The sequence below is a fragment of the Chrysemys picta genome, chromosome 11 (genome assembly GCF_011386835.1).
Source record: "Chrysemys picta bellii isolate R12L10 chromosome 11, ASM1138683v2, whole genome shotgun sequence".
Lineage (NCBI taxonomy): Eukaryota > Metazoa > Chordata > Testudines > Emydidae > Chrysemys > Chrysemys picta.
The window spans coordinates 11,875,598-11,899,505 of NC_088801.1; the positions used below are offsets into that span (position 1 = coordinate 11,875,598).

The 23,908-nt window shown below is 40.8% G+C and overlaps 1 protein-coding gene across 3 annotated transcripts; it reads right to left on the reverse strand.

Annotated features, from left to right (window-relative positions):
* Positions 1-568: 568 nt before the first annotated feature.
* Positions 569-18,695, reverse strand: LOC101951991 (ropporin-1). Of its 3 annotated transcripts, none has more exons than XM_008167814.4 (5): positions 18,574-18,695; positions 14,888-15,005; positions 13,579-13,740; positions 2,874-3,049; positions 569-1,830 (listed from the first exon to the last, which is right to left on the reverse strand). In XM_008167814.4, exons 1-5 carry the CDS (start codon positions 18,687-18,689, stop codon positions 1,764-1,766), a joined length of 639 nt encoding a protein of 212 aa, XP_008166036.1. In that variant the 5' UTR covers positions 18,690-18,695; the 3' UTR covers positions 569-1,763. The 3 variants fall into 3 exon arrangements, with proteins under 3 accessions (XP_008166036.1, XP_023960603.1, XP_065417335.1); XM_024104835.3 differs by lacking the exon at positions 18,574-18,695 and adding an exon at positions 16,955-17,138; XM_065561263.1 differs by lacking the exons at positions 14,888-15,005; positions 18,574-18,695 and adding an exon at positions 16,955-17,157.
* Positions 18,696-23,908: the final 5,213 nt, after the last annotated feature.

Below are 23,908 nucleotides of genomic sequence, written 5' to 3' on the forward strand. Positions count from 1 at the left end.
TGATGTGACTAGAGGTTACAGTATTGCCAACCACAAGTGATCAAAAATCATGAAACAGACCCCTAAAATCATGAGATTTTATAAATAATAAAGTAATATATCGTTACCTCCCATGTTCATAACTGATAACAAATGTTTGCTTATATTTGGTCCAGTCTTTGCTGGATGTTCTAACTCATCTCCAGAAAGAAGATCAAGTCAAACTATGAGCCTCAACTGTAATTTCTTGTTCCCCAAAGTTGGCAGAAACTGAGTACTATAAAGCCAGTGTAATCACTCCTGGAGGGGAAAAAGTGCCCCTCTCTTACTCAGCAGTGTCCTCTATGACCAAATAAGGGATAATATTGAAAGACATAAGAAGGCCCAGTCCAGTCCTCTTTGGCCAGAAGGATTTAGGCTGGAGCATGAGACCTTAAAGGCGGGTGGTACTAAAATAAAAATATATGTATATTTCCAGTTTAAATTAAAATACTTTATATTGAATATCCTAGCCAAGATAGTATGTGGGTAGCTGACCAGTCTTTAGTGATAAAATTAACACAAATAAAACACTCAAGCAGTCAAATCAACTTTTAAAAGACCTTTAAATAAGCTGCACTTCAGTATCTAAGCTGCTTTCTGAATATACAATAGTTTTATTCCATAAGTCAATTTGGATACAGAAGGTCAATAATAGTTTAGGTCCTGCTCCAATGGCAAAACTTCAATTAACTTAAGGAGCAGAATCAGACACAGAGAGACAGATTCTGTGGTCATTTTGCACAAAAGGGCTAGGACAGAAGAAGCCTTCCTCACTCCGCACAAAATTACTGTCCCTCCTATATGGGGAGCTCAAGGATTGGTCTCTTTAGTCTGTCAGGAGCACACAATACCCTAAAGACGATGAGTAGTTAAGGCGAAGAGGTAGAGCTTGTCACTGTCCTCTACTTTGGCCCCACTCCATGGAGCGGGGCCAATCTCACTGGATGGAGTAAGCTGTATCCACAAAGGGTGTAATAGTGGGTGTGTTTCTGGGGAGTGCAGGAAAGACAGAATGTTGCCTGGTGCTTGCACTGTGGTGGTACTGCTTCACCTCTTTCAGGCGTGATCGAGCTCTCTGTCAGGAGCACTGACATTAGATAAGATATGGTATAACACCATACAAGATAATTTTCCATAAGGGTCTTAGTGGTTTTACTTGGCAGCAGAAAATCATTAATTTCCAATCATTCGTTGGAAAACTGGAATTTTTTCCTGCAAGAAATTTTGAATGAAAATCTTTCAATTTTTGGTCAAAAACATTTCAGTTTTCCAATGGGAAGTTCTGAATTAATTTGATTAAGATGTTATGTATGTTTTTTTTAAAACCGAAAACTGAAACCAAATGGCATTTTAAATGGAAACAAAATGAACATTTTTTCATATGAAAACATCAATTCAAAATGAGAATTTTTGTTTAGAAATTTTCTGCAAAATGTTTTTGTTGTAATTGACATATTCCAATGAAAAATTTGTTTCAACAAAACTATTTTTCAAAGGGAAAACTTTCAGCACAATAAATAAATAAATAAAATGCAAAATTGACCAGCTCTAATAATTAACCTGTGACAATATTCTATTCCACTGACATTCTCTTAATCCACACTCACACATTTCTGATTGACTTCTTGGCCAAATTGTTTATTGATAGACACAAGAAAAAAGACAATGAAAGGCTAATAGTAACCATTATTTTGAAGCACGTTTCTTCATCTTCCTATCAAAGTACTTGATAAGCTGTGCCACTATTCCAGTCTGACCCGTGGATTCTGGGTAAAATCATTCACCTTGATTAAGCCATCAGGTCCAATGCTGCATAAAGAATGAAATATATATTAAATTCATTGAGCCCTGCATTTTCATTATAGAGGTAACAGAAAACATAATACTAATTATAAACTTCCCCTCTTCCACCCAATCTCTGCTCCCTGTGCTGTAGTCAAACTTCTCTTCTCTCCAAACTGTACTCTTTGGCCCTCCTCCTTCTGCAGTTGAAGTCAATGGAAACATTTGCATTGACTTTAGCGGGAGTTGGATTGAACCCTTTGTCTCTTTCATCCATCCCAGATCATAACTTTCCCATGGCATCCTGTACACTTGGAACAAGTTTTTAATTTATTTACATCAAGATGCCTCCCTTTTTCAAAATACACATAACAAAACATGAAGCATTTACTCTATATTGTCATATTGTTATACCATTTACTATAATGACCATTCAGCATTCTGGGCATATTTGTTTTATTCTATTGAGCTATATTGCACTATTGTAACTTTAGGGGCAGAGTCTCACCTGGTATAAATTGTCAAAACTTCTTTGAAATCAGTGGAGCTATGCCATTTTTTCTAGCTGAGGATCTGCCCCTTAGAGTGTAAGCTATCTGGGGCAGGAGCTTGTTACTTGTCTAATGCTATATAAATAATAAATGGTAATAATCCTTAGGACTCTGCCACTTGAACTCTGTGCTTTTCTTTGGACTGAAAGAATTTGGTGCCAGGACAACATCTTTCTTTGTCTCCTTTGAAGCATTTAGCACACCTTTTGGTGCTATACAATGAATAATAATGATTCCTCCTTTTTCTTGTCTCTTCCTCCCCCATTATTATTGGCCTTTATTGCTCCCCCATAATTACCTTTCACTCCCTTATTTTAACAATTCTTTCCCTATGACTGCTACTATTTTCACTTCTTCCTAGTCTGTTTTGCTCTCTCTACCTTCTGCCTCTCTTTTCTACTGTCTCCCTTCCTCGTTTGTTCCTCCATCCTTCCTGCAGTTTAATAGGTACAGCATAAATACATGCCTCTAATGAAGGAACCTTTAACTATGGTTGACATTTGACAAAGATGTACTTACACCTCCTGTTCAATGTAATTCAGCATTCGGCTGACATGAGATGCTGAAATCTCCCCATCCACTTCAGCAATGTATGTGTAGAGAAACTGGAAAGTGCTAAAAGGAATACGTGGGGGTCCACTGTCATAATCGCTGGATAAAACCTCACATATAATCTTCAGTGTTTTTGCAATAGTCTATTGGGAAAAGAGAATAAAATAAGTGAGCCTCACTTTTGGCACTATCAATGAAGAGACTAGAGGCCTACTTTTCTTGGTATGGAGAGAAACACTGTCATATAGACACAAAAAATCTGTCTCAAAAGCCATAAATAAAGGATTGAATGATAAATGACAATGTAATGAATAAAAGGAGAGGTCTGCTGGGATCTCCAGGAGCTGGATTAAGGTTTATTTTATTTAACATCTTTATTAATGGTCTGGAAGATGAGATAAGTACTTGGAGGTTGTTTGATGAATAGTACTATTATAAATATGACATTATTCATATTATAAATAGTACATTTATTTTGCAGGTGATACTGAGGGCTAGATTCTGTCTTTAGGCCCAGGCTTGTGTGAGGGCTGATTATTGAGCAGTTGCATTTCAGGAATAGCTCTAAGAGGCATTGAGCCTTTGAGGTTCATTTCCCTCTCTTTTTTCTCATTACTCTCGCTGGGCAGCACTTTTCTTTTGGCCTATACCAGCAGCAAATTTTGACACTCTCTGTGCTGGCTGGTGTATTAGGGAATGGAGTTAAGGCTTTGCCAATTACCAGCCCCTCCATCCAAACCTGCCCTATGGAAGAGTAAATGGGCATAGATTATGTACCCGTGCACTTCAATTTAAGATCTGGTTAACCAGTTAAGGGGGTGTAAGAGGTTTTCAAACGCCCTCTTACTCCCCTGTGTGGGAGCATTTATTATGCATGTCAAAGTCTAGTGCGAACGTGGGAGGTATTGCAAACAAGATCTAATTCTATAATCCGACTCAAGCAAAATTCCCATTAAAGTCAACTAATATAAAGGGACCTGAAAAGTTATCAGTAGGGAAATAATAAAATAAAATTCATCCCGGAAAAATGCAAACTAATATATTTTGTGAGGTGGGAAGTCAGCTATTCAATGGGAAGGACAAATCTAGAGCACAGTAATGACAAAGTGGTGATGGTGAACAGCAATGGATATGGTGTCACAAAATACTCCACTGTGAATGTGGTTTTCATATGTAGAGAAATCATGTCACAGGTTACAGGAATAACAATCCTACTGTGTAGTTTATGATTCAGGTGGGATTGCGCCTGCAACACTGTATACTTCTCAATACCAGAAAGAGGTTGAAAAATTGGAGGGAATTCAGAGAATAGCAACAAAAATTATTTAAGGATTGGAGGAATTAATTTATAAGAAAAGACTCAAACAAAAAATTATGTAAAAGCTGGGTACGTTATGAGTAATGCAATATATTATTACAAGCCCAACAGGGGTCTCTCTCAGTGCCCTCTGTAATGTCTCCCACCAGTTGTCCATGTTCCAGGATAGAGTAGTGCCCCAGGGCTCCCTCCCTGGCAACATTTTCACCCTCTTAGGGCCTTTCCGTCTGCAACTCTCCAGATGGGCTGTTGCAGTTCATTTCCCCCCTTTGGGGTAATTATTTGTTGTGGTGTCATTTGAGATCTCAACCCTGTTGAGTGATGTGATTGGGTGGACTAGGCCCTGAGGCCCCCTGCTGGTGGCCTTTTGGCCCCACCACACCCACCCCAGAAAAGGGCAGTAGAGCAGTCCTCCAAGCTGCCTAGAACGGCTGTGTGGGAAGCAGCCAATCAGGGCCCAGCAAACTAGTATAAAAAGAGCTGCACGGGGCAGTTCCTTGCTAGAGCTGAAGGAGAGTGGATGGTGTGTGGCTGGCTGAGGGATCTGCAGTACCTTGGATGAGGCCGTGCTGCCAGAAGCTGGGGAAAGTGAGAAGGAGCCCTGAGTGGGTTGTGGGGACTCCATCAGGACAAGGGCCTGAGGTAAGGGTGAAGATGGCACAGGACTGCGAGGAAGTGGCCTCAGGAATTAGAACAGCAGTGGGACTTAGATAAAGGGACACAGTGGACAGTTGCTATCTACAGGGTCCCTGGGTTGAGACCTGGAGTAGTGGATGGGCCTGGGTCCTTCCCATCCCCATTAACCACCAGGGAAAGTGGCCTGGACACTGAGGCACCCCAAAGGGGGGAAATGAACTGCAACAGCCCATCTGGAGAGTTGCAGACGGAAACGCCCTAAGAGGGTGAAAATGTTGCCAGGGAGGGAGCCCTGGGGCACTACTCTATCCTGGAACATGGACAACTGGTGGGAGACATTACAGAGGGCACTGAGAGAGACCCCTGTTGGGCTTGTACCCCAGAAGGGGTTATGCTTGTCTTTTATCACACAGACTGTGTGTAACTTGGCCAGAGGGCTTAGTCACCGAAGACCCACTACAAAGAGAGAGAGAATGTAAGCATATGCACTGGGCCAGAGGGCACTTGCGAGAGGTGAGTGTGACCCCATTACAGGTGGGTAGTATATAAACATAACAAAAGGATGGTTTCTGTGGCAAAAAGTTTACAATATCAGATGACAGACTGGTGCAACAAATAAAAACTGTCTACAAGATCTGAAATGTGTAAAGAAGAACTAAGAGTTGCTTAGGATGGTATACTCTGGGGAGCTGAGACCTAACCTTTTTATGAGTGCTGTCATCAGCTAAGGTGAAACAAAATTCTTTTGCTTAGGAAAGTACAGGAAACAAACTAACAAAAGGAAGGAACTAGGAACAATAGAAGCAGAGCTGCAAGCCACCAAATCACACTAGAAAACAGGATGACCAGCTCTTTAGGCAATTATCTATAAGACAGGAAAAAAGCTGCATAATCATGGAAGACTTCAATCTGAGTGACACATGCTGGAGGTCTCATGCCACCAGTACTAAAATATCCTTGGAATTTATAAAAATTATAGATGACCATTTCCAAACTCAAAAATTGTTGCATCCAACATGGGGCAATTTATATTAGACCACCTCTTGACAGATGAAGAGGAATTGATCATAGATATAAAACTCAGAGGATGCTTAGGTGTAAGCGATCATGACTTGGCTATATTTGTTATGTGTAAGCACAATAACTTCCAAACCAGTAATATATGTACTTATTATTTTTACAAGAACCAGTTTCACAAAACTGAAAACAATTAAGAGACAAATCAGCTGGGAGAAAGAGTTTAAACTAAAATTGTGTATGATAACTTGAAACTGTTCAAGAAGTTTTTACTAGATGTACAAAAAGCCACAAGTGAGGAGGAAGATTATGGTGGTTAAAAAACCTGCCTGGTTTAGAGAGGAAGTGACAGCAGCTATAAAAATATATAACAAATGAGATAAAGAGGAGACTAATAGCAGTGAATATAAATTGGAAGCTAGGAGTTGAAATAACTTGATAAGGGAAGCAAAAGGACACAAGGCAAAATCTATGGCCAGCAAAGTTATGGACAAGAAGGAGTTTAAGTATATTAGGAAGAAAAGGAATCCTAAAAACAGTACTGGTGCATTATTACATGGGAATAGTAGAATTGCCAATAATAATGCAGAAAAGGCAGAAGTGTTTAATAAATATTTCTGTTCTGTGTTTGGGGAGAAAAAAATGATGTATTCATATCATATGACAATTAAATACTTTCCATTCCAACAGTAACTAAGGAGGATGTTAAATAGCAACTATTAAAGTGAAATATTTTTTAAAACTCCTGGATGCAAGTTAGCTGGGCCTGCTGATTTAAAAAGTTGTCCAAGGAGCTCATTGGACCATTACTGTTGATTTTCAATAAGTCTTGGAACAGTGGGAAAGTTCCAGAGCACTGGAAGAAAGCTAATGTTGTGCCAATATTTAAACAAGCAAATGGGATGATCCAGTTAATTATAGACCTGTCAGCCTGATATTGACCTCTGGCAAAATAATGGAATGGCTGATATAGGACTCAATTTACAAGGGGTTAAAGAATATGATGGTATTATGGAAAATAGACCTGTCAGACTAATCTATTTTTTTTTTGAGAGTACAAGCTTGGTTGATAAAGGTAAGAGTATTGATGTGATATACTTAGACTTCTGTAAGGTGCTTGACTTGGTACTGCATGACATTTTAATTAAGAAACTAGAAGAATACAAAATCAACAATGGTATGCATTAAATGGATTAAAAACTAGCAAAGTGATAGGTTTCAAAATGTAATTGTAAACAGGGGATCATAATTAAGCTGGTGTGTTTCTACAGGAGTCCTGCAGAGATTGGTTCTTGACGCTATGCTATTTAGCAATTTTATCAATAACTTGGAAGAAAACAAAATAATTACTGATAAAGTTTGCAGATGACAAAGATTGGGGAGTGGTAAATAATGAAGAGGATAGTTCATTGACACAGGGTTATCTGGATCACTTGGTAAGCTGGGTGCCAGCAAACAATGTGTTTCAATGTGACCAAATGTTTACAGGATGGGGGCGGGGGGAACTGTATCCTGGGAAGCAGTGACTCTGAAAAAGTTTTGGGGGTCAGGGTGGACATTTAGCTGAACATGCGTTCCAAGAGTGATATTGTGCCTAAAAGGGCAAATGATTCTTGGGTGTATAAACAGGGATAAGGAGATTGCCTTACTTCTGTGTTTGGTCCTGGTGCCCACACTTCAGGAAGAATGATGGAAAAATTGGAAAGGTTTCAGAGAAGACACATGAGAATGATTAAAGGATTGGAAAACATGTCTTTTAGAAAAAGATTCAAGGAGATCAATCTATTTAGCTTAACAAAGAGAAGGCTGAGGGTTGACTTGATCACAACCTATGAGTACCTACATGGAGAACAGAAATCTGATAATAGAGGACTCTTGGATTTAGGAGACAAAGGTATATCAGGATCCAATGGCTGGAAGTTGAAGCTAGACAAATTCAGACTAGAAATAAAGTGCAGATTTTACAGTGATGGAAACTAACCATTAGAATAACTTACTGAGGATTGTAGTGGATTCTCTCTTACAATAGATATTAGATCACACCATTCATACAGTGTAAAGCATGCCTGGTTGGTTGGCACTGTTTTTACAGTGACTGCCTTGCACATTGGGGAGCCCCACCCTGCATTCTGTGTGCACCTAAACTTCTGATAAAGAGAGGTTCAGTTGTATAATGGATGATGGACTTAATTTGATGCACCAGTGTTTTTCCATTGTGTGCCAGACACTAACCATAACCTTCTAGAATTCATCATTTTTAAAAACTCACCTTGAATGTAAAGGTCTGATATATATAAAACTATATTTCAAGCTCTCCTGGCCAGGATTCTTGACTTTTAATAAGTATTTCTGAAAAGCACCTAACTCACTTTTTGAATGCTGTAAAAATATTAACCGTAATCATGAAGGGATGTGAAACATCCTTGAGAGCAAGAGAACTCTGGTCACGCTGGGATGGTTGTGAACCTTAAATGTTTAGGGCCCTGATATATTATTGTAACAGGATGGCTTGCCCATGGTCTGGAGTGCTTGGGACTAAGCTAGCCTGGTTACAAGATGAGCCCCACCTGTGAGGAATCTGGTGATTCAAATATAAAAGGCAACAGGAAGCTGCAGGGAGGGGTGTGGCTAAGAGTAGGGTTACCATATTTAGTGCCTCCGAAAGAAGGACACTCCACGGGGCCCCGCCCCTGCCCCCAGCCCCGCCCATGCCCCAACTCCGCCCCCTCCCCAAAGTCTCCACCCCCTCCCCTGCTTCCCGCGAACATTTGAGTCGCGGGAAGCCTGAAGCAGGTAAGCGGGTGTGTGGGGGGAGGAGGCGCGGCCCAGGATGGCCCCCCCGGCGTTTCCAGCCTGGGTCGGCCCGGGCCCTGGGGTGCCGCCCCCGGTCCGCCCAGCACTGCGGTCCCCGGCCCGGCCCCCGGGCCCCCGGCCGAGCACCCCCGGCCCCCAGGCCCCCGGCCGAGCACCCCTGGCCGAGCACCCCCGGCACCGCACCGCCGGTCCCCAGCCCGTCCCCCGGCACCACCGGCCCGTCCCCCGGCCCGTCCCCGGAGCCCCCGAGCCCCCGGCCCCGCACCGCCGGCCCGGCCCCGGAGCCCCCGGCCCGGCCCCGCTCTGATTTTCCCGGACATGTCCGGCTTTTGGGGATTTCCCCCCGGACGGGGATTTGGAGCCCAAAAAGCCGGACATGTCCAGGAAAATCCGGACGTATGGTAACCCTAGCTAAGAGAGAGTAGCTGAGATTACCGGAGCAAAGAGCACGGCTGGTTCTAGCTTTTCTGCTGCCCTAAGTGTGCCCCCCCCCAAAAAAGGGGGGGGGGCAGCCAGATTGTGCCGCCCAAAGAATGGCTGGAATGCTGCCCCTTAGAATGTGCCACCTCAAGCACGTGCTTCCTCGTCTGGTGCCTGGAGCCGGCCCTGACCAGGAGGTCTGGCAGTATTCAGAAAAGAGGAGTTTATGTGGAGAAGGCGGAAAAAGCAGCTATGAAGAACAAGTTTAGTTCCTGTAGAGTACTAGCCAGATAAAGCCTGTGAGTGGGAGTTTAAGAAGGGAAGTTGAACTGACACATGTTGTTTGGTTTTGGACTTTTGAGTTCTGTATTTGACAAACTCTAGTGCCAACCTGAGGAGAACTGCAGGAGAGTGAATTAGAGTTTGAGCTTAGACGGTTACTGGAGACTGAGTTCTTACAGGGTCCAGATGAAGGGAAAAATAGAGGTGGACTGGCCAAAGAGGCAACCCTAGTCATGAGGGGGTGCTCAGGAGGCAGTAAATGGGCACAATCATTATCCTATAAAGAAGGATTATCAGTTAAAGCCTTTTGTTGAATATGGAAGCATACAAATGGTTGATCCTGATATTCTAATATGCAACTAGAGTTTTTTTCTAAAAGTGTGGCCTAATTCTGATCTCCTTAAAGTCAATAAAATCCCACTTTTAGTTCCCACTGATCCTAACAGGAGTGTTCACTAGGACTATATGAGCAGTTTAGGGATCATTAATCTTATAGAATTATCTAATTTGTAGGACAGCATCATTAAGGGCCACAATGTTTTGAACTTTATGCACTGCTGACAGTTTTAACAATATAGTTTCTCCCCCCCGCCAGTTAGTGGATTAATATTATACATTGCACAGAAGGTCGCAAGACTTTTGAATCCCACAAGATGGAGCCAACTGATTGTATAATGACCAGCCCTATGCTTATTCTAAGACTGATGAAGGGTCCCTCATTATTTCTTTGAAATAAACTAATGCACATGTATTTTGTTAACTGGATTCATGGAAGTATCACTGGCACCTCATGGAAAACTTTTTACTTAGAGACAATTCTGCTGACGTGAATGTTTCTCACTAGTAGGGGCATTTGCATAAAAACAGGAGCTTTATTGTCTAGGACTTCATTGACTCCAACTGTTTGTTGCTCACCTGAAGTCAAAATTTTCTGTGACATCAAAATTATCTGCACAAAACCTAAGTCTGTCAAAATTAGAATATTATGACTTGAATTGAGGAATAAACTGAAGGAAGAGATGAATGCCTAAGCACAAATATCCCATTTTCATACAAATGTCCCTAATGAAACAAAAGAGAAGTGAAATACAAAAAATAGGATTTCTAAATACAATTATCTCTAAATGGAATGATTTTCAAGATTTACTATGAAGCAAATGTTGCTAGTGATACTGACTGATCATATTGAACAAAAGCACCATTGATGTAAAGGTTTAGTTAACACAGTGCTTAAAATGAGTTATATTTATTGTTTCAGGAGAAGATTAATACATTTTAAAGCCACAAGGGACCATTATGATAATCTAGTCTGACCTGCTAACTATAAGCCATAGAAGATCATCCTAGAACTTCTGCTTCAAGTCCATAACTTCTGTTTGAGCTATAGCATATCTTTTAGAAATGTATCTAATCTTGAGTTAAAGATTGCAAGTGATGGAGAATCCACCACATGCCTAGGTATATTGTTCCAATGGCTAACTACCCTCACTGTTTTTTAAAAAAGCTTGCCTTAAAGAATACATTCACCTCCTCTGCAATAGATCAGATAGGATTTGAACATGCAACCACTTGCTTACAGAGCACAACATGTTCCGCTGCCCCATTAAGCCATTGCAGCTATGTTGAGAATATAAATGTTAATAAAAATGTACACTTATTAATGCCTCTTTCAAATTATAAGAATCTAAAAGGGCACCTATCCTAGGTCCTAAGAGCCCCTGACATTTTCCTAAATTGCATATCATAACAAATCCAGCAGGAAACCCCACCATATAACAAACACAAGAATCTAAACTATTACAGCAAAGACATTAAAGAAACCCCTACCACACCATGATATCAACCTGCATGAATTAACCCTTATCCTAAAGCCTTATTAAAATGATGAGTTTTGGAGCATACACTGAAGGACAACAGAAGCGGGCTATTTCAGACACAGCAGGAAAATGAATTCCAAAGTCAAGGGGCCCTCATGGGGAACACTTCCTAACACTTCTTAAATAAGAGGGTTACAGACCAAACAGGTCACCTCCATTAAAGTCAACTGTGGCAGTATTGTAGGGGGAGACAGATGGTCTCTCAAGTAGGCAGGTCCCAGGACATGTAGGGTTTTATAGATCAAAACTATCACCTTAAACGCCACTCTGAAATCCACATGCAACCAGTGCAGATGACAAAGTACTACTGCAATGTGCTTGCAGTGAAATACCCCACTTAACAAGCAGGCTGCCTCATTCCGCACCAGCTTAATTAAAATGCATTGAATACACAGTCCCATGTAGAGCATGTTACAGTAATCAAATCTAATCTTGGGGTGGCAAAATCATTAGTCATGGAAGTGAGTTCTGAATTAGAGAGAAGGGGTTACAACTTTCTGGCCAGTCACAAATGAAAGACAACTACCCTGGCTGCTGTTGATACCTAATTATCCAGCTATAGCTGGGAATCTAGCTAGACTTCCAAATTTTGAACTTGGGTGAAAAATGGTGGACAAACACTCAGTCACAGGGGCAGATATAAACATCACTATATCTTCCCGTTTCATGCCAAATTCACCAACATCCATCTATTTTCTTTGGATTGAGACTCAGCCAATTCGCTCCCATCCATGCTCCAATCTCAGCCAAGTTAAGGCTTTCAACTGCACCATAAAGCTGGGGAAATCAGCATATGAGCATTGGCCTGCTAAATCCAGGGTTGTGAGTACAATCCTTCAGGGGACCATTTAGGGATCTGGGGCAAAAATCTGTCTGGGATTGGGCCTGCTTTGAGCAGGGGGTTGGACTAGATGACCTCCTGAGGTCCCTACCAACCCTGATAGTCTATGATTCTATATTGAAGGCCCCATAACCAATGGTTTCCTGCTAACCTTCCTAATGGCCTCATAAAACTTTAATAGGTGTAGGAACAAAATGGAGCTTTGCAGTATCCCACATAAAAGCACCCTCAGGGAATATGAGTGATTGCCTGACACTACACCATGGGAATCTCACTGAGAAAAAAGAAAAACCCTGTCTACACTCCCTGGGACCTACAGGTGAGTCAATGACACCTTGTGATCTACAATATAGAAAACAGCTGATAGATCTAATGATATCAGCATAGTTACTTGATTTTCAACCATCACTAGAGAAAATCATCAATCAATGTAGTTTCCTTGCTGAAGAAAGTGACAGTATCCAAGCTAACAAGAATCATAGAAATCTATCTAGATACTGTGATAGTTCCCACAACATTTTGAATAGTCTTAACCACAAAAGGAAGACTAGATACAAGATGGCAGTCAACTAGATTGTCGAAATTAAATGATGGCTTCTTGAGGCCATGAGAGAAGGTGGCAGCTTGACCTCCTTAAGGCAGGGATTGCTAATCTCCATCAGCATTTGACCTAATATCTCCTCTCTGGTCTTCACCAGATAGGAAAGATGTGAACCTAGAACGTAGGATGTGGTACCAAGTTCCCTCCAACACTTCTAGAATCTCAGTCAGCACCAACAGGTGAAATTTATGTGGCGTGACAAGATGTTCTTCCTCCATGAAAGCAGAGAATTTGCTCCAAATGTGCATAATTTTTCTCTTAAAAGAACTATACATTTCCTCATACTGGGAGGAATTTAGACTCACCGTGCAGAGAGCCAGAATAAACCAAAGCAAATCTATTGACTAAAATATTGTGGATGCTATGGTGGAGACAACCTCTTTTTGCCTTCCCTCATAGTTATGGCATATGTGTCTAGAAAACTCTTTATGATACAATCAGATAAAGTCTATAACTCTGCCGCTGTGCCTCTAGCTGTCTTCCCCTATTGTTGCAAATCATCTGCAAAACAATGTGAGCTGTTATAATGAAGTTGGGAAAGAGGATCCAGGTACCCCTATATTAGTGGTAGAGAAAATAAATCCTGTTATAAAAGCCTACAATGACATTGATCAGTTGGAAGAGCAATACTCTCTTGCAGAGCCTTCTATAAATGCTCTGGTTCCTTGACCTCTGAGGGCAGATTGTCAAAATAACTCCCTCATCCCATAAGGAAAGGTGTGTGCTGAACTCAAAGCCAGGAGGTGTGTTTGGTCCATGACATGGGTAAAATAGCCAATTGCTCAACCTCCAATCACAACACTAAATCAAGATCAGCTATGTAAAGAATATAAAAACGTGAATGGAAAAAGTGTAGATAAACTTACAACTCCAAGAGAGCTACATGCCAGGGCTAAAAACTTAAGCCATTCAATTTCTTCGGTAAAACGACCAACATTCATAACACTCTCAAATAAGTCTGTTGGGAGATTCAGCACCTTCCACATGTGGGCCAGTTCATCTACATGGATTATCAGTCTGCCACTCACCTGGAAAGAAATACATAATAATATGCATCACGGGTAAAGAAAAACATTTTCCTTTCATTCCCAGTTTAAACTGAAATCTCATTAGCTCAAACATCCCCACCCTTTTTAACTATGAAATCTGGAGAGTCATTGAGGGGCTTGAACATTTTCTCCAACAAATACAGAGCAGAAGAGATGTAAAGAACAGAATGAGCTCCTAGCAAAGTCCTTGAACTATGCTTGGCATGAGGTAAAGTCTTTTGGGTCAGTGGTAAGTACCACCAGGGTGCTATGTCAAAATAACAACTGTGTTGATGTCAGAGTATTTGACACAATGGGCACTCTGAGGGTGCTGAAGTTCAGCTTCAGGCCTCGCCATACTGAATCTACACTAACAGAGCAGGATGCCCAGCTGGGACACTTTACTTAGATTTGTTCTAGACTTTTGCTTTTGAAATGGTCTGGGCTTTGAATTGGATTTATGGGAAGAGCTGATGATGTCAGAGAGCCTTCAGGAGCAACTGGATGTCTGACACACACGTTTTGCAGGCAGGGTTAAGAAAGCTCATTGTAGATTTGATCCATATAGAAAATAGAAATGAAGACTTAGGACAGTTATGATTCCAGGCTGTAAATTTCGATATAATTAACAGCATGAGTTAAGGAAATAAATTATTTCTGTTACATCTTGCAGGACTTCAATTTTACGGACATATAGCCTGAGTGCGCAACCTTTAGTGTTGATGAATACTTATGCAAATAATCCCATTGAGTACAGTGACATTACTTGTGTGAGTAAGTGTTCACCAAATTGAAAAAGGTTGCCCAATCAGGACCAAAGGGAGTACAATTCAAGGAAAATTCTATTTTATACTGTTGCATCTAGCCAAGGAGTCACATTTTTAAAGGTCTTATTGCTCAATTCTTCATTGGTAGAAACCTGTGATTTTTTTTTTTTCAAAGATACCAGCTAATATATTAGTATTCTCCAAACACATTTTACTTGCATTCATTGACTAGAATATTTGCAGACATAACATTGAAAGCAAATACATTTTCTCAGCCTGAAAATGTAGTATCTGTAACGTTAAGGAAGCAAAATAGCATATGGATGTAAATGTTCTGTCTCTATATATTTGCCCTAGAAAGTAGATGAGATGTTTCTTACTCGTTGGTGTAAGACCTTTAAGAGCTCTGGAGTGAGTTCTGCCCAGTTTGACAAAGGTACCCTTTCCGATCGCTCCCTTACTGGAGGTATATCGCCACGGGCCACGGCACTAAAGTAACTAGATGGAGAAAGACGGATAGATACTTGCTTTCTAAATGCTTTTAACAGAAGCAGATATTAAACATAATGGTTCATATGATTTATGCTTACTAAATAGAAGACAATTGCATTTCAACTATCTGATGCAGCGGCTTCTGTTTAAGTAGCACTGCTTTTAATCAGGAAAGTACTGTGCTATCAAACAACTTTCCTTTCATTCCTGCACATAAGTGGTATTTTTAAGGCCTGAATCATCTCCCGTTGTAGTCAGTGGAGTTTTTCCATTGACTTCAATGGTCTTTATATTCAGCCCATAGTGCTCTTTTCTTTGGACATCAAATTTTTGGCCCTGATTCAGGAAAGCATTAAAGCACAAGCGTAATTCCATCCCTATTCAGGAAAGTATTTTAGCATATACTTAAGAGCACTTCATGAATAAAAGTGCTTTCCTGAATTAGGGTCGTTAAATGAAAATCATCTTTTAAAGAAACCATACATTTTCTCACAAATTTTAGGACAAGTCTGTGATATTATCAAATAGAAGCAAATATGTTACAATAAAAGAGAACTTTCCTCCTAATAAAATATTAATGGTCATCCAGTATAAATCTTTTTCTCTTTAATAATGAACAGCACTACATTCAAAATGCTTTATTGTTGCGCCAAAGGAAACTAGATTTCTGGAAACAATACAGACCAGCTTTAGCTATAATACAGTGGAGCCCAACCTTATTACACAGGCGGGCCACATAAGTCTAAGCACAACCTACGTATATTAATAAGATTTAAAGTGACCAGTATTGATTTATATTTTAAGTTCAGCTTGTTTTGTATGTATTTAGATAGACAATACTGTTCATAGAAACAACCTATTTACACACTTGTGTAAACTAAAATAATGCAAACATAATGACAAAATGTAAATGAATTGGCCATTAGTATATTGTGTTGAAGTAGGCCGTGGGCCTTCTGCTGGACTATGTACGGCCCGTGGGCAGTAGGCTAGGCATCCCTGCTATAATACATTAAACTTATACTGAGCGAGGTGAAAGACAACAGGAATATTATTTAAAAAATAAAGAAATAACATTTTATGGTTCAGTCTATTTATCAAGTGTAATTAGCTTCTTTTTTTACTTAGATAAAGTTAACTCTTTAACCCAGGGGTCAGCAACCTTTCAGAAGTGGTGTGCCGAGTCTTCATTTATTCACTCTAATTTAAGGTTTCGCGTGCCAGTAAAACATTTTAACGTTTTTAGAAGGTCTCTTTCTATAAATCTATAATATACAACTGTAACCCCTTTGGGGTTTAGAGAGCATGGCCCTTTAAATCTTTTTCCTGAGGGGGAGAGTAAGAAAAAAGGAGGGAACTCCAGACTGTGTGTACTGTGTGTACTGCAAAGTCCCCGTACGGGCCACCAAGTGTAACTTTAGCGCCCTCGTGGCCAAGATGGAGTCGGCTCTGCAGGCAGCTCTGGCCAAGAGATGGCGCGTGCAGGAATGCAGCAGGAGAAATCCCTTCCACCCCAGGGGCACCTGTTCCAACCCCCCCAGAGTGAACGAACCCACACACCCACAGGAAAAGTACAGTGGATATAACAAGGGAAATGTTTATTTACAGAGGGATGAGAGGAGAAAAACAAAGGGAAATATAGGGGGAGCAGTAAGACAGGGCTGCATCCAAGCCAAGGCCCCACAGGCCCAGTGGTAGCACAGTCTGGAAGGGCAGACACTGAGCAATGTGTCTGCACACAGAGTTCAGGAGTCCTGAGCAAAGTTCCAGTCCAGTGGTGAGTCTTGGGTGCTCCTGGTCGTCTTTGGCGCCAGTGAACTTTCCCCCAACAAACCCCTCCGGTGCCCTCTTCTGCCGCTTTCTGCAAAGCCACACAGAGCGACCACCTCCCCACTTAAGTATCTAGCAACCTCCCTCCTTGTTCCCAATGCAGAGTCAGAAGCCCCAGTACTCACAGCCCCATGCAGCTCTGGGCAGCAGTGATACTGCGTCCAGCCGGAGTCCAGCCTGTCCTTCTTGGCAATTCCTCCTGGCTCCTGTCCTGGGGTGTCCCCGATCGGCCCTGTCTGTCTCAGGCCTCGGGCAGGTTCTCTGCTGCTTCCCTTTTCCAGGGCCTGCAAGCTGCCTCTCCTTCTCCTTGGAGCTCCAGTGCTGCCCCCTGGAGTTTCCCTCCTTTTTTCTTACTCTCCCTCTCCCCCTTAGGAAAAAGATTTAAAGGGCCATGCTCTCTAAACCCCAAAGGGGTTACACAACAATAGTTTAGTTATATGTAAAGTAAATAAGGTTTTTAAAATGTTTAAGAAGCTTCATTTAAAATTAAATTAAAATGCAGAGCCCCCCGGACCAGTGGCCAGGACCCGGGCACTGTGAGTGCCACTGAAAATCAGCTCGCGTGCCACCTTTAGCATGTGTACCATATGTTGCCTATCCCTGCTTTAACCTATCATCCACATATGTCAATATCAGCTGAGGGAGTTGACATTTCAGGATAGGCATGTTCATTCGACAAATTACATGTCAAATTGATTTAAACACTTGTGCCACTCCATGCACTGAATTACCCTGGGAAAAACTCCTAGTGGAGTATTTCAGTCCCCACAGCATTTAAACTTGAAAAAGGAAAATAAAATTTAACACATAGTTTGGGATTACTGCAGTGCTGAACATTCCTGTTTAAAAACAAAACAATGAAACCAAAAAATGCCCACCTTGTAATCTATTGGATTTACTAACAATTTATCCTTTCGGTTGTTCTGGGGGCACGTCAAATCAGGCCACCCACTAATTTAGTGGTAACTGGAGAGTTGTTCCATGCTAAAGAAAAGGGAGGATGGATTGCAAAGATATGAGGCCATATCCTGACATGGTGCAAATCAGTATAGATACATCGATTTAAATGGAGGTATGCTGATTTATACCAGATTAGCATAGAACCCATTTTTAAAAAACGAACTAGCACCATAGATGTATGCACTTGTGATATACACCTTACTCTCATTGCCCCTGGATGGTGAAGAGTTTTGAGTGTTATAGACCAGTGTTTCTAAAAGGTCTATAATTTATTAAAGTGCTGAATTTAGCTGGGAGCTCACTCTTCAGAGGAATTTTATTTTAAACAGTCTCAATTCAAAGTGGCAACTGTACATCTGGGAACATACAATGATCACCAACATCTCAACCTTTGACTAGATTAAATTAATAGTGTGCCAGCTGTAGAGACATTTAAAATACCAGATATCCAGCCGTAGTGGGGACAAAGAGAAGGTAAGTGTGGGTCTCTCACAAATATTAACTTTGGAGCACAATACAAGCCAAATCTGGAGAGGAAATGAGGACCTGCAAATCACATTGACTTTACAGTGTTGCCAGATGCTCAGTAGATCTCAAAAGCTATTGTGCACCAACGATCAGATCTTCAACTGGTGTAAATCAGTGTAGCTCCAATGAATACATCCACTGAAGTTGACTTCAGTGGGTAGATCCAGTGAAGTGATTAACTTTTCCAGGGTGGCAGGCATAAATCTTTTATAACTGGGGTTTGATTTTTTTAAGTGTTAGGAAAAAATGAACATACTCAGACGCCCATTGGAGCAGATCTGGAGGCTGGGTTCGAATAGCAGATTTTGTAAACTGTTTCAGCAGTTCTGGCAGTTCTGGAGGGATGCATATTTGCTTATCTGTATATGGCATAATTACTGCACCTATGGGGAAAAATAACAGTTTTGTAACATACTCTGTCTATGTTGAAAATGTGCTTAAAAATAAGTAATAAAATCTTGTTAGAAAAGCAGTCAATACTTCTGGAAAGATCTGTTTTAATTTGTGAACTATTTTAGCAGCTCAGTATGCTGGCTATACGTCTGTTGACTCTGTAAACAGTTTCAGAACAAATAAGGCACTATACTACACATGTTATAAAACCAAATAAAAAAGACACAGATTTCTATAGGTGAAAAGATCGCTATTAATTTTTCTTTTCTGACAATTTCTGTCCATTTTACAATATCTTGCTAATTATGATTTATAGTCATATCTAATGTACTGTGTTATGTACAGTAAATATTCTAGATACTACACATTATGTATGACAGGAATTTGTAGATTTGGATCAGACTAAGGATTGAACTACAAGGATTACCATTAAAAAGCTAACATTTACTGCATCGTGGCATCTGATAAACATCAGTATTCTCCTGTACTGAAAATAGGAAATAAAGGCCTAATCTAAAACCCAATGAAGTCCATGAAAAGACTCCCCATCTCATCAGTGGTTGTTGGATCAGGCTCCAGCTGTGCTACATTTAACAGAAAAAATGAAAGTGTCAATCCCAAAGGTCGAACTCATGAAGTCAGGGAACAGTGTTTTCTTGACAACTGGCTCGAACTCTGAAACTCCCTGCTTCAGGTGAGAATGAACATGACTCCGCTGCCTTCAGAATGAAATGCAAGATGAACTTCTTTAACCTAAGCTTCCCGCAACCACAGCATCCACAATGAAAGAGACCATAGAAAGGGGAAGAGGAGAAACACCCCCTACCCCGAACCTTGCAAAGAAGAGGGAGAAATCTAGATCCACTTGAGGATTGCTGTCTTCCAGTAGTCCATATCTGGGAGAGGGTCAGATTTTGTAGGGTGTGTGCCATATAAGAATTTAGCAAGCTAGCTAAATACCTTGATGTGGTGGTGACTTTCTAATGGAAACCACTAAACAACAAAAGAATCTCAACTCTCAGATTGGTATGAACAATTGGAAATTAGAGCTAGGATTTTCAAAAGAACCAGAGGAAATTAGGTGCTCAACCCCCATTGAATATTTGTGGGATTTGGGGACCTCACTCCATTAGGTTCTTTTGACAATCCCAGCCTAGAAACTTAGAATATAATATCAGAAAAGGAGCTCAGAAGAATTGGAGGAGATCAAGGACCCGGAGACCAGAAGGGAATAGTCAGCATGAGTAACTTTAATTAACAATTATTACTAAGGTAGTGTCTAGCACAAGGAAGAGTAGGAGAAGTAGCAAAGGTCTGAGGAACAAAAAGAATGAAGAGAAAGTGACTTGGATAACCTAGGTCACATTGCATGACTAGAAAAAGTTTCAGAGGAGTGGGCAGAGCTGTGCTATTTATTATGAGAGCATATCAGGACCAGCATTGGAGGGATTCTATTTTTTACATGACCTGTTAGAAAGAATGGTGGCTCTGTGCAATATATTCAATTTGCGCCAGATTGCAGTCTTGGATATTTACATTCCAAACCTTGTTTAATTTAAGGAGAGAGCTTATGAAATATCAGAGGCATGAAAGAAGCAAGAAAAAGGAGGTGGGAAAAGGAGAGGGAGGGGTAGACATGGAGCACATTATTTCAGAATTGTGGCTGAGCCCACCACAGTTGTGTCCCACTTTTTTATAAGGAAACCACATTACTTCGTTAAAAAATTCAGAATCTCCTGCCTCTGAGTGTAAGGGGCAGGAACCCTGACCCTCCACTTGCAAATGCACTTATATTACTGGTTTTCTTTGATAGGCTGCCATGCAGCTAAATATAGTGCCTCCTTGTCACTCAGTGAGAGGCAGTGCTGCACTGTGTCCAGACACAACTAATTTTTCTTGACCACATCCAGAGCTCTGCCTGAAAAAAAAAATCTTCTTCCAAGATTGCCCACAAACCTATAACTATCCACTTAGATGCCAAAGTGAGTCCTCACCTCTCTTTCTCGTCTGCTTTCATCAGTAGTGGAATAGTTAACAATATTGACTTTTCAGTTGTCATCATTATGATTCAGCGTTAACACCTCATTGGTATGAATTCACATGTCTCTGAGGTATTGTTTCAGGCTGATTGCGGACTTGATTTTCCCTCTAAGCACACTGCAAGATTATCTTCATAACCAGAAGGGCTAGAGACACTGGGCCTGATTCACTATTGCTTTACTCCATTACTGCAGGTTTATGCTGGTGTAAAGGTATGTCTACACTTGAAACACTACAAAAAAGCAGCTGCAGTGCTTCAGTATAGATGCTACCTCTGGCATAGGTAATCCACCTCTCCAAGAGGAGGTAACTAAGTGGACTGAAGAATTCTTCCATCGATCTAGCACTGTCAACACAGGGGGATTAGGTCAGTATAACTACTTTTGTCAGGGATGTGGGTTTTTCATGCCCCTGAGAGACATAACTATGCTGATGTAAGGTCCCAGTGTAGACCAGCCCTAGGTAATGCAGAAGTGAACTAGGCCCTTACTTTTTTTATATCTTAGATTCTGACAGTGGGGTAGAGGAGAAACAGGCTCTCACTGAACCTTTTATGTCATGGTATATATTATAATTTTTGAAGGTTTAACTCCAATCATCCTTGTTAACAAATGTACCAGGAATGTGGGATGGAAAGCTGTTCTGTGTATCTGGTATATCCCCTCTACTTTGCTAACATTTCTGAAAAAATACAAAACTTGCTTGGAACAGCTCTGCCAACCACTGGAGAAATTCCCTGAAATTTTCAACACATTTCCAGTGTCCCTTGCCTGTGAAATCTGGGAGCATCACTTAATTGTCATGTCTTACATTTCCCCTGAAGTATAAAAAAAGGGGGCTGATCCTGCAGCCCTTGCTTAAGCAAAAAGCCCAGTGGGGACAGTTTCTCATAGATGGTGCCAATAGGCATAATTCCATTTATCTTCAGTAGAGCTATGCTGATTTATACTAGCTGAGAAACTGGCTTGGTGTTCTTAATTTAATTAGTGGGAGCTCTGCCTGAGTTAGGACTGCAGGATCAGGCCTTAACAAGGTTCAAGGGTATTCACTCACTTTGGGCCTGACCCAAAACCAACTGAAATCATTGGAAGTCTTTCCATTGATTTCAATAGGCTTTCGATCAGGCTCTTTCAGAATAACAACATAGAACACATACAACAGTATATGGCAGCTCCAGTGAAACTATACAAAGGGACTTTAAATTACTGGAGATAGCAAGACACAGACACATCACTTTCTAGCACTGCAGCTATACCAGGAGATACTGCAAGTAGCAACATGGAGGTAAAATACTGCCCTAATCCTAAATTATTTAGGTGAAGAAGTAAAGAGCATCAAACAATGTCTAATCACTTACAAGTTTCTTATCATCCGAGGAAACAATTACCAATTTAATAAATTCTCTGCAATAGGGATAAACACACTCCTTTTCTCTACAATGGAGTTCCTCCCAACATGAGTCCTTTACGCTGGGGAGCAGCACCGCATTTTTATTTATTAGCCTTCACACCATCATTTCCACACACGTCTCCTTTCCTCCATCTATCTCCTCTATAATAATTTTTGAGTAAAAAATTCATGCAATTTTTTCCCCAATTCCACTTGTGGAACAGGCATTTAAAGAATTCAGTGGCTTGTTTCTCATCATCTTTCCCTAAAATCTTGGGCAAGGGAGGTGGAAAATCACACCTCTACCATCAAAAATACCGCTCTCCAAATCAGTGGCATAAATCCTGCCCAGCTCAGTTGTGAGAGAGCTTTTACCATCTGAAGGCTGTTTGGTGTCCTATGTGAAATGAATTTGGTGATCTCAATTCTCTTTCTAGTGGATACATGTTCAAATTACTCTAATTGGTACCATTTATAACCCACTCAGCAGAGAAGGCAGGGAATATGTAGGCCTGGAAACTGAATTCTTTTTGTATCACAGGTCTCTTCAGGTAGGGTTGAGGCACATTGTTGGGGTTGAATGGGGCAGAATGAACTCTTATATCCATAATAACATAAGAATGGCCATACTGGGTCAGACCAATGGTCCATCAAGCCCAGCATTCTGTCTTCCAACATTGGTTGGTTCCAGATGCTTCAGAGGGAATGAACAGAACAGAGCAATTATCAAGTGATCCATCCCCTGTTGTCCCATCCCAGCCCTTTGGCAGTCAGATGTTTGGGACACTCGGGTTGCATCCCTGACTATCTTGGCTAATAGCCAATGATGGACCTATCCTCCATGAACTTATCTAATTCTTTTTTTAACCCAGTTATACTTTTGGCCTTCACAACATCCCCCGGCAATGAGTTCCACAGATTGACTATGTGTTGTGTGAAGAAGTACTTCCTTTTGATAGTTTTAAAATTGCTGCCTATTAATTTCATTGGGTGATACCAGATTCTTGTGTTATGTGAAGGGGTAAAAAACACTTTCCTATTCACTTCCTCCATATCATTAATGATTTTATAGACTTATATTATATCCACTTTAGTCATCTCTTTTCTAAACTGAACAGTCCCAGTCTTTTTTATCTCGCCTTATATAGAAGCTGTTTCATACACTTAATCATATTTGTTTCCCTTCTCTGTAACTTTTCCAATTCTAATATATCTTTTTTGAGATGGGGCAACCAGAACTACATGCAATATTCAGGTATGGGTGTACCATGGATTTATATAGTGGCATTATGATATTTTCTGATTTATTATCTATCCCTTTCCTAATGGTTCCTAATATTCTGTTAGCCTTTTTGACTAGATCTTTTTCTTGAGTGATAATGGCTAATTTAAACCCAATCATTTTGTCTGTAAAGTTGGGATTATATTTTCCAGTGTGCATTACTTTGCATTTACCAGTATTGAATTTCATCTGATATTTTGTTGTCCTTTTGGACAAGGTCCTTTGTTGGACCTTTTTTCTAGGCATAAATGGGGTAGTCTCTACGGCTGTCAATCGGGTTCTTTGCTCAACTTCCCTGTTTGGTACCCTTGTTTTGAATCTTTGACTCCCCACTTCTGTTCCTGTTTTGTTGTCCCATGCAATCTGGGCTCTGTGATCCCCTACCTCAACTGAGGATGCAGGTCTTTTGTCCTAGGTGGGAAAAGGCCTACTCTCCCAGGATTCAAATAAGCTGGTTCTCTGTTTGGTGTTCACTTCTGAATCCTTC